This window comes from Anastrepha ludens, chromosome 3 (assembly GCF_028408465.1).
Source record: "Anastrepha ludens isolate Willacy chromosome 3, idAnaLude1.1, whole genome shotgun sequence".
NCBI lineage: Eukaryota > Metazoa > Arthropoda > Insecta > Diptera > Tephritidae > Anastrepha > Anastrepha ludens.
Genome location: NC_071499.1, coordinates 24,446,706 through 24,458,947, shown reverse-complemented (window position 1 = coordinate 24,458,947; position 12,242 = coordinate 24,446,706). Strand labels below are relative to the sequence as shown.

Genomic DNA, 12,242 nt, shown 5'->3' with positions numbered 1-12,242 from the left:
AATATTTATATTCAAATTTTTTTAATTAAATTTTGTATCTAAAAATGTAAAATTATTTTCAAAATGTATTAATATTGAGCTCAAATAAATATGTACATTACAGCTTCAAATCGATTTTTTTTATTAAATTTTGAAACTTAAAACGTAAAATTATTTTCAAAATGTATCAATATTGAACTTAAATAAATAAATTGCAACTTAAAATTGATTAAAAAATAATTCAGTAAATTTTTCGAAATTAAAAAAAAATTATTTAAATTCAAATTTTTTATCTTAATATTTAAAAAAATATTCAAAGTTGAACTTAAATAAATAAATTACCCCTTAAAATTGATGAAGAAATATTTGAGTAAAATTTTCGAAATAAAAAAAATTATTTTTAATAAAATTTTTTTAGTTAAATTTTTAATCTTAAAATTTAAAAAATATTTAAATTATGCCATTATTGAACTTACATATAAATATGAAATATTTCAGTAAAATTTTCGAAATTGAAAAATAAATTTTATTTTTAGTGTAATTTTTTTTTTTTTTTTTTTGGGATTTTCCCAGTTAAATCTTTTATCTTAATACGCAAAAAAAATTTATAGTGTATTAAATAAATCAATTATATCTTCGAATTCATTAAGAAATAATTGAGTCCAAATTTCAGAATTTTTTAACTACATTTTTCATCTCCTAATTTCAAGAGCTCGGCTCATAATATTTAAAGGAAAATTTCGAAAATATTCGCAAAAAAGTGCGATTTCATTCAAAATCTAAATTTTTGCTTTGAATGGTGTTTTAATGAACTTATGCCGAATAGAGCAAAGAAATTTATTTATTTATTATTTATTCATAAAAATGTATACAGTAATAAATTACAGGATAAATTTTATAAACGACACGATGTACGAGGCTTTCAGTAAGCTGCCACAACAACAACAACGAGACTTTCAGTCGTCTTTCAGCAAAGAAATATTCAGCCATTTAAGCAACTTTTTTTCTATTATTCCTTTATTCCAAAAAAGACTCATCATTCATTCGTTATTTCCAAGGTCAAGCCAATTTTGAGCATACAATCTTCCGTTTTCTCCTTTGTATCTTCATAAATCACTCATAATATCTCCATTTCACCTCTTTAATGCCATTACAAAATATGTGTTTCTTAAAAAATCTCATTTGTATGTAAATTCCAAAAACATGCACGCACACACAAACTCCCATTTGAATTGCTGCAAATTTTTTGCTGTCCTTCGCAACCACCGGCGCACATCTCATCAAATCGAATCCTTTTTCGTAAGCCTGTAAATAAAAATTCATGACACTATCAAATGTTCAGCATCAGCATTATTTTCAGGAAAATCTGTTTGCTGCCAAAAATTTAAAGCGCCGCAAATATACAACAGAATCAATATTTGGCTTACGGCCAGCAACAAATCAGTAGCCACTCTAACGAGGCGCTGGAGGAATCGAACGGTCATTGTGGTGGCGGCGGCGGCGACGACAACATCGGCGGCGACACCTAACCAAAACGGCAATCAAAACGTTTGCCGACCTTTTTGTGAACCTACGAACTAACTATTTTTCTGTTTTTTTTTCATTTTTGTGCTTAGTTGCCTTTTCTACTCACATATTTTTTCCTATTTGTTTGTTTGCTGGGTGTGTGCCGAAAATTATTTGGCATCATTTTAAGAGTAGTTTGTTGAACGATTTTGTTTCTTTTACGTTTTTTTAATAAGGCAAGCTTCAAATCTCTAATGCGCAAGGAGGCCCATTTATTTCTCATTTACTTTAAAAGATAATTTTTTACTTGTATTTTTTTCATTCCACTGGGTATATTAAACTGATTTCGATGTACACCTGAGTTTGCGAAATTTTAAGAAGTAGTTTATTAAAAATAATCAAAAAACACTAGAAGGCTCATGAGTATCTATTTATAGAGGGCCGCTGATCTGATCTGAACTTGGCGTAGTGTCTCTCGGATGTTGCTTTGGTACTTTGATACTAATCCACTCTCTTTGGGCGGAGATCCCGAATATTCGTCCAATTTTCTGAGATGTTTAATCATCTATTCGACCTTCGCACATTTCTACCGGTTCCAAGAGCTGCAATATCTTCATGGTTTTTGTTATTGTGGCTGGAGTGACAGTCCTTGGCTGGATATAAATCCGTGTCGTTCCGGTAACGTAGAGCCGACAGCCATTACCATCTTCTTGGTTCTCGTTTATTGCACCGAACAGAAACTGTTCTTTGCCAACTTCAACAAAATAATGGTCCTACGTTCTGACTTTTTTTGGACTATTTCTCACAATATCCGTTGGATTTTTCTTGTAAGAAGGCAGATCTATCCTTCGTTCAATCTATTTTTTCCCCAAGCTCGTCGTTATGCTCTTCTTCGGTTGGCCTGGTGCATATATCGGACATGTTTGTGGGCCTATACAGAGTTCTGGTAGATACCTTCCTTTACTGGAAGCGTATCGTAGTTGTATCTGGCATACCGAAGTCAGTGGGATCTGAAGTTTACTTCGCGAGGCTGGCGCATCAGCTTCGATTTTCGCCATAACTGCAATCTGCCTGCTAGGATGGACTCCGCTATGAATATACTTAGGTAAACCATTCGGTTTTCTAGTGTCAGAGGTTGTTGTTGCAACAGCATAAACATTCTTCATAAATATTTGTGGAGTGTCGCTGGAGTGAAAATCATTGGCTGGATGTACATAATTCCGAGTCGTTCCGATAACGTAGAACCGACTATCATAGAAACGGCTGGTGTTTCTTGTTGACTGAGAAACTTGCCCTGGTTTTACCACGATTTGTAGAGTTAGAGTCTTTCGCTCTCCTCTCCATGAACCTTTTCATGATCAGGCAAGCACTCTTCTGATGCTTTGAAGTGGTAAGCCACTTTCTGGTATTTATCCCGTGAGTTGCGAAGAAAGGAGTGCATTCACCCGGACATTTGTAAAGCCTCTTTGAACTGCGTAAGATCTGGGTTTTTTAAAGGGATGACCATCCGCGATACTGAAATTCGCTTAACGCCCTCATCCAATCCCTGTTTTACTTACAATACCACGGCTTGAACGAGTTGCTTCTCAAATATAGCAAACGAAAAGATTTCACTACAAAATTAATTTCATTGTAACCACAAAATGCCAGCTGAAAACCGGTCCGTCGCAATTAAGTGTAACCGAACGAATTTTCTGACAGAAGTGGATCAGCCACTGATTACCATCCGTCAACACGTTACCCGCTGTCCCGCTGCAATTCTGTTAAGGGCCTAACTTTGACTGTTCCGTTATAGAGAAAATGCCAAAGAGAGAGAGAGGCGAATTAAAGGAAAAAAGAAGAAGTTGTAAAGTGAGGTTAGTTAAATGCAATCAGTCTTCCAAACAGTCGTTGTTCAGACAGCGACGAAGTATCGTTAGACAATGGCCACGGTGATTTCTTGTAAAGGGTTTTCTAATAAGAGGTGTTATTTTGATATTCAAAGAAAAATGCTATTTTTTAATAAAGGGTGGTTAAATTTCAAGGGGCGATGTTGAATGTGAACGACACCTAAACGTCAACGACACCGTTGGACTTCTTTCTTTGGGGTTATTTGAAAGTAAAGGTGTACATCGATAAGCCAGCAACAATTCCAGAGCTAAAGGATGAGATAATTCGGCACATTAACGGCATAGAACCTCAATTATGCCTCAGCGTCATCGAAAATTTGGACCATCGGATGGAGGTGTGCCGCCGTGGCCGCGGCAGCCATTTGGCCGATTTTTGTTCCATACGTAATTGAGCCATACCAGCATTATCATAATAAAGAGAAATGACAATAATTTCCTAAAAAAATTCTATTTTATTCAAAATCAACACCGGCCCTTGACACTTAACCACCCTTTATTAATGATCGGATGTTTATTTCATTATAAATAGGAAGGTGTGCCGTTAATAGTGGAAAATAACATCAGACAAACTACCACCACGACCACGCATACAGGACAATATCCTTTTCATAAAATTTTCCATAACCAAATTGCAAAGTAGCTTCCCGATGTCCTCGATAGCCTCACGGATACCATCTTTGAGGTCTTGAATCGACCCTGGGCTGTTGGCGTAGACCTTCTCTTTCACGTGGCTTCCAAAACAAAGTCAAAAAGTGTTAAATCCCAAGATCTCGGTGGCCAATTGTGATCATCTCTTCAAAAGATAACACGGTCCGGAATCTTTTCCCGTTAAAGATCAATGATTTCGTTGCTTGTGTGGCACGTAGCGCCGTGTTGTTGAAAATAAACGTTGTTCAGATCAATACCATCCAATTCCGTCCATAAAAAATCGCTAATCATCTCTCGATAGTGCAATCCATTCATTCATAACACCTGTTATTGGAAAACTCTTTATATCACTAACTCAATCTCAGTTTGCGGACTTCTGAGTGAATAAAGTGCTATCATAACCCCGGTTACGCGAGCAAAACAGCTGATTCGTTCAAAGTCGCTGAGAGATGGTCTGATATAGGTCATACCATTTGAGTTCTGTTCTTCTGCTTCTTCTTCTTCTCTTCTTCTTCTCTTTATCATCTTCTTGGTTGGCGCGATAACCGCCTAAGGAATTTTGGCGGAGTTTAACAAAACGCGCCAGTCGTGTCTTTCTCGTGCTAACACGCGCCAGCTGGATACACCAAGTCCTCCTGCACGTGATCTTTCCTCGTGCTCTGCTACCACCAGCTGTTACCGCATCGAATACTTTCAAAGCCACTGCATTTGTATCCATTCCAACGACATGACCCAGCCAACGAAGCCGCCGGATCTTTATTCGCTGCACAGCCTTTCACCATTTGATTTATTGACATTTTTGTCTCAAGAGGAGAATTTTTTTTCGAAGTTTTTTATTTTACCACATTCAAGGTAGTAAATTGAAGCTCGCCAAAAATCATTACACTTTTGCTGAGAAAATTTTTAGATTCCACAGGAAATAAGATCTTTTTTTTTTGGTTTTTGGTCAAGAGTAAGGGTGCATTTTCGTCATATTTTTCCCCGGCCCCTCGCAAGCTAGTACGGTGCATATGTATGTACATATGTAAAAATGCATGTGGATCCGCCTGCTATTTTTAATAATCAACTAAATTGCTTACAGCTGCTGATGATAACCCCTTCACATTTGCATTTCTAAATTTAGAGCTCAAAAACAAATTCATGCATCTGTGTGTAAATATGTAAATGGACATGTAAGTGTTGGTTATTATTATTGTTCACTTATTAATACGAGTATGTACATATGTATGCATGTTCAATCAACCGTTGGCGCACCCTTCTGTGAAGAGTATTAAATGCAAACAAAATTGAAACGACAACTCGCCGCCAACCCACCTTCCTGCCTTCCTCCCTGTTGTAACGATGCATCCAAATGGTAGTTTATTTTTACTTTTCTAACAAGTGTTTATAAATATACTTTTGAGAAAAAAATGTTTTTTTTTTCAATTTTATTTTTTTTTGTTTTTGCTTAGCATAGACGAAACTGAAAATTGTTTATTTAGACTTTTCCAATATTCAAATTTAAAATATTTGCTGATGTAAAACACTCTTCCCTCCATATCAGTAGCTAATTTTAAACTGCAGCTCATTTTAAACAGCCGATAGCCTTTGATGCTATCGCTGCATGCCAATTTCAGTTTATATAAATAAATAATCGTGTTTTAGCATTAAATGCCATAAGGTAATAAAAATAAAAATAAAATAAAATAAATAAAAAATTAATAATATAGCATGAAAATATGCGAAAAATAGATAAATCGGCAAGTCAGACGAAGATTCGTCAGCTAAGAGCTACGAAGGGTGGCAGCTAAGTTCGCAAGCTGAGGCAGTTAGCAGTAACATCTCACCTACTTTATCAAACTGGGGTGTTAATAAAAAAATTGTGGTTTGAAAAATTATAAAGCCCAAGTTTTCTGTGAAAGCGCAAACATTCAGCGATTGGAAAAACCTGAAAATTGTCATTTTTCGATCCCGCCGTCAAATAAAACGCTTAGTCAAGGAGGAAAACATGAGACCAACTTGCCAACTATATAAGCAAAAAAAACATAAAAAAATAAAGAATTGTCGTCTACATTTCTGTAAGAAGTGTGGCCCAGCTCCTCTTCCAACTATATAACAGTCTGTAAATAAAAAAATGGATTGGATTACTTACTTAGAAAGAAAGTACTCAGTTTTTTTTTGGTAGCGCGCTTTCATGGTAATACTGAAAGTCGTGACACTAGTATCGTGTGATGCCATACCCGGAGATGATATGTTTCTACATTTTCACTGATAGCCAGGCGCGAGAAAACCCCTCACAAAACAGTCGACAACCCTCCAAAGTAGCCATGAAATGCCGCACATCGCTTAACGGAATGACTGACTCAATTCACTCAAAGGTTACATGGGTTCCTGGCCATTGTGACATTGAGGGTAACTGCAGACCCGATGAACTAGCGAAACTCGGCTCTAAATTGCCTGATGAGACCACAGACAATGGCTTAGGCATATCCTTGCAAATGTGTAAGCTACTTATCCTTGAGAGAATTGTTAAAGCAGCGAATGAAAGTTGACGTAATGAAACCACTTGCAGAATCGCCCGACAATTGTGGCCAACTCTCAATGTTCAACGCACAGAATCTCTGCTAAGCCGAAATAAGCACAGTCTAAGCACATTGACTTCAGTTATAACGGAATAGGTAGGCACGCCCAGAGAAATGGTGTGCAAGAACATAACTTCTGCAGAGATGGGGAAGAGGAAGAAACGATCCCGCACCTTTTGTGGCACTGTCCTGCTCTATCCAGACGTAGACTCACCATTCTAGGCAGAGGGCAGCCGCCGTAGCTAAATGGGTTGGTGCATGACCACCATTCGAAATTCAGAGAAAGCGTAGGCTCGAATCTCGCTGAAAGACCAAAATGAAGAAACAGTTTTTTTAATTTCGGTCGCCCCTTGGCAGGTAATGGCAAGCCTCCGAATGCATTTCTGCCATGAAAAAAAGATCTTCATAAAAAATAACTGCCTTTCGGAGTCTGCTTGTAGGACCCTTTATTTGTGGAACAACATCAAGGCGCACGCCACAAATAAGAGGAGGAGCTCAGCCAAACCCCCAAAAAAGGTGGTGTAAGGGTGAAAGATTACAAAGCCAAATAGTGAGCGTAACTTCGGCTGTCACGTCAAATTCAGCAGCTGAATTAATATTGGCCACAACTTCTGAATTCTGTCCACCATGCATTTCATCAGCCATCCTATCTTAGTCGAGCTCGTCTATACAAATGGTTCCAAGCTAAGCGATAAGGTTGGTGATGCAGTATTTTCAAAGAAATTAGAATCCTCTTCTGCCAAGCAGAGCTCGGTGGAAATGATTTCCTTTGGCATGAAATTATTTTCAATTATAAATTACAAAGAATTGTAATTAGTTATCGATTCCTTCAGTCCACAAATTCCGATGCCCACAAATTCCCATCCCAGGTATACCCTATGATCAAAAAGTACCGCGAATGTTTAATTTAAACGAACTGCGCACGTAGGTTCCTATTCATATTTTTTCTTATGTTGGTAGGACTGTAAAAAACACGCATCTGTCACTTTTTAGCGCCATCGGATCATTAAACAAAGAGTTTGTTTGAAATTTTGTGTTTCGATGTACTGAAAATGTTGCAAAATGCATTTGCGAATCTGCTCTATCAAGAACAAGAGCATACGAGTGATATAAAGACTTTACAAGTGGTGTACTGTGGTGGAAGATTTGCCTCGTTCCGGACGCCCATCGACGTCGAACACCGATGAAAAGGGTAAGAAAGTGAGAGAAATCGTGCTTGAAAATCGTCATACCAGCTTAAGAGAGATTTTTGGTGAACTTGGCTTTTCATATAGAACGGCACAACACATTGTAGTTGATGTTTTGGGTATGAGACGCGTTACAGCCAGGCTCGTTCCAAAGGACTTCAATTTCGTACAAAAACACCACCGAAAGACTGTTGCTGAGGAGATGATTTCTGAAGCCCAAAGTGATCCAACCTTCATAAAAAGGATTATTACTGGCGACGAGACATGGGTCTATGAATATAACATTGAAACCAAGCAACAATCGTCTGAGTAGCGCTTCGAAAACCAGCCGAAACCGAAAAAATCGCTAAAAAATAAAGGTGATTTCGACTGTTTTCTTCGATTGCCAAGGCGTAGTGCACCATGAGTACTTTCCATCGGGCCAGACAGTCAATAAAGAATATTATTTATGTTGTACATCGCAAACTGCCGGAAATGTGTGCAAACAATTCTTGAATTTAGCATGATGATAACGCGCCATCGCACCGATCCCAAATTGCGATGGATTATTTGGCCAAACATCAAGTAAATACCATCATGCAAGCACCGTATTCACTTGATATGGCCCCGTGCGACTTCTTTTTGTTTCCCACTTCATGGAAAGAGATTTCAGTCGATAGTCGATACATCCTTTGTAAATGCCCTACACTAGGCAGAAAACGGCTACACCACTTTGGTGGTATTGCCGTGTCTCCATATAAATTATGGAACATTAAATCTCAGAACTTTCTAAGCCTTAAAATATAGGGTGCCTCAACAGGCTTTCCACAATAGATCTCTTTTGGTCCACAGTGTGCAGTAGCCTAATAATAATAATTTATTGAGACCTTACATTCCGTGTGACTGTGTTTCTCACCCCTCAGTTGTTTCACTTTTTTACTTTTTTTTGGTTGCGGCAGAGGAATCTTAGTTTTGTTATTTAGTGGTCATGTGTAGCGCCGGAGGGATTTATCCCTCGTCCCACAGGTTCGACAATTCATTCCTCTATTCAAGCCCGGAATGCAGTGAAGCACTCCACATCTTCTGGTCATCATTATCTGACCTTATTTAGGTTAAAAAATCTCTTTGATGATACCCTATTAAAAAATAATTTCTCTTTCACATTCATATCTCGCCCTCCTCATATCTCGGACTCCCTCGAACACACATTCTTTGTAACAAAAACCTACTGTAATAACCCCAAACCCGCTGTAAATCATCACAGCATAGGAAAAACGAAATGCGATTGGCGCTGGCGCACATGACGTCACATTTTCACTTGAGCGCCTGTCTACCACCTATCTTCCCCACAATTCAAATAATGGCTCATTGAGCTAAAACAAAAGCAATTTTCCCCGTTTCATAGTGGCTTTCCAAATTTGCTTTGTAAATTTGTTGTGTAGTTTGTAAATTTGCCCACCAGCGACTGACTACTGCGCCTCAATGACAATTTCATTTATTTTTACGCATTTTTCATCATATGTCCATTAATTATTCGGAAGCAGTACATATGGGGCTTTTCCCAAAGTGCCCGAAATTTTTTTGCAATTATTGGCGTGCTTAAGAGGGCCGGCCTTGGTGGGGTAGGTCCAACCCTATAGTCTCGTCTGTGTTAATAGACAGGAGATTATGAGCCGGAGAATGGTGAATGTCGTATTAATTGCATAGATGACCTCCACTTAATTGAATTGCTGCTGTCATTTGCTATAATTATGTGAAGTAATTTTTGCTCTTTTTTTTCTTTCTATTTACAGAATTTTTGTGAACAGATCGCTGCACTTGGAGAATATCAAATTCTATGGCTTCGATATGGACTACACTTTGGCGGGTAATTATTAATTCCTCCTTACTAATTTGGTGTTAATTAAATACTGGGAGAGCTCATGGCGTTGCATACTATGGAAATGAAAGAAATTTGTTCTTTTATTAAAGTATTTCTAAATGTTGCATAAAAAAATTGCTATGAATTACTTGGACAATTGTTGGCCAGCTTGTTTCCTCTATAACGGTTTAGAAACGCCTAGTCAGTAATATTTTAGGCCATGCGAAAATACCACAATCGTCCATTGTCTTCAATGAACGCTTTAAGGAAAATTAATTAAAGGATTAATGGTTCAAGCTGGCTGTCGCTCCCTCGCCATTTTAGCTCCAAAGACAGCATTTGGCCACTGGCTTGATTTTAACCGACTCTTTTGGCCGAAATCTTTATGTATGCCGATATTTACACAAGAAATGTGGATTGCTCGCATTGGGAGTAGAATTCATCAAGAATAATAGGCCGCTTACCGAATGTAAAGATGGCTCTGTGACCAGGAACTCATACAGCACTTGTGATAGAGTAGCAGTCTTCCAAGATGTACTGCTGAATTGAAGAATTTTAATGCTGGCTTGCTTACTAAGAGGGAAGTTCCCAGATACTCTCTGTAATCTTATGCAGCGTAGTCTAACAGTCGTTCATACTTGGGCTAAATCATATGGTTTAAGCCTTAATGAGTCAAAAAGAGAATTAGTATTTTTCGCAAGAAAATAAAAAAAAGCTACCTTCCGACTCCCGACATTGAGCAGTACGGTTCTGTCCATTGGTGATAGCGCTAAAACATGGGCCTAATCGTAAATAAGAAGCTTTCTTGGAAGCGGAATATTCAGAATAGAGTAAAGAACGCTGCTACAGCGCAAAAAAACAGTAGGCTTAAAGTGAGGTCTATCAACCAAGAGAGCTCACTTGCTGTATACAGCTATTGTAAAACCAATCATGACCCTCCGGAGTTCTGATCTGGTGGTCAACGCTTGAAAAAAAGAACTTCGATCAAGCAATTAGACAGCATTCAAAGAGCAGCTAGCCTTTGTATTAGCGGGGATCTGAGGGCAACATCAACATCAGCATTAAAATGTCATGTTGCATTTATTGCCGATTGACCTATTTTGTAAACAATCAGCCATTAAAGCGGCGCTAAGATTGAGAGAATCTTCAATCAATGCTTAAAACGAATAGCAGTATACCTTTTGGCTTACCTGATCGTTGCAGCGTATTCCAAGCTGAAGTTTTGGCGATTAAACATGGCCTTTTAGCGCTAAATAAAGACGCACAGTCAGAAATATCTACATATATTCCGATAGTCATGCAGCTCTGAAATCGCTTCAATCATTGAAACACTCTTCGAAAACAGTGGTAGAGTTTTATGAACAATTAAGAATACTCGCACAGTTTTTCTCTATAACTCTACTCTGGTTGCCGGACCACAGTAGCATTGATGGTAGCTCTAAGGCGGATAAGTTAGCTAAACTGGGCACTACGCTCCAAATTACTCAAGACAAAGTTGATATACAAGGTGAAGTCCAAAATAAGCAAGACTGACGTTATAAAAATGTTGTTGATGGTGCCATCTTTTTAATGAATTAGTCGGAAGTTACATCCCTAGCTAACTTTCAGTGAAAACTTGGTGACATTCTGTTCAGTGGAAGCGAAGTTATTGCGTCTAAAGTGTCAGTATGTTTGTGTCATCGATACAAAAATAAGTTTCGAACAAAGAGCTAAAATAAAATTTTGTTTTAAAATCGGTAATCTCGGTAAACGATTTGAATTGATGAAAAAAGTTTATGGCGATAATTTTCTACCTCGTGCCAGAGTTCATGAGTGGTTTACACGTTTCAGAGATGATTGTGAGGTGACAATGAACACACGGGCCGCCCAAAATCAGTAATCACCGAAAACTCCATCGAAATTTTCCGACAATTTATCAAAAATGAACCAAAATCATCGTTCAAATTCATGGAATCGGAGTTGAATATCTTCAAAACATCGATTTATCGCATTTTTACTGATCGTCTGTGCATGTTTCATTCCCCACAAGTTAACTGAGGACCAAAAATTGCTCAGAATTCAATATTCGAAAGACCTCATTAAAGAGGCGAGAAAAGACGGGAACTTCTTTTACAACATTGTAACTGGTGACAAAACGTAGTGTTTCCAACATGAACCTGAAACTAATCGACAAAGTGCCGAATGGAAGGTCCCAGATGAGCCACCACCCAAAAATCGCGTTTGTAAAAGTCAAAAATCAAGTCGATGTTCATTTATTTTTACGATTCCAAGTGAATTGTCTACAAGGAGTTCGCGTCAATGGGCCAAACCATCAATGCATATTTCTATCTTGTCGTTTTGTCGTTTGTTGCATCGCATCGTCGAATTCGCCCTGAATACCGAGAAGGAGGAAACTGCCGCTTATTACATGAAAATGCACCATCTCATCGTTTCACTCTTGCGACTGATTTTTTGACTAGAAATCGCATTTTAACCATCAATCACTCATCGTATTCGCCTGATATGGCTCCCTGTGGCTTCTGCCTATTCCGAAAATTGCATTTGGTCATGAAAGGAAAACGTTTTGCGTCCGTCGAGGCCATCTAAAAGGCCGACATCCTGAAGCACATTCTGGATTCCGGTCAATGACCTG

General features: G+C 38.0%; 1 protein-coding gene across 1 annotated transcript in view; it reads left to right on the top strand.

The window, feature by feature from the left end:
• The window catches only part of LOC128857186 (cytosolic purine 5'-nucleotidase), a 47,023-nt gene that overhangs the window by 19,215 nt on the left and 15,566 nt on the right, over positions 1–12,242 (top strand). The window contains exon 2 of the mRNA XM_054092820.1: positions 9,543–9,616. Within this exon, the coding sequence (XP_053948795.1) occupies positions 9,543–9,616 (74 nt within the window). The remainder of the gene's footprint in view (positions 1–9,542; positions 9,617–12,242) is intronic.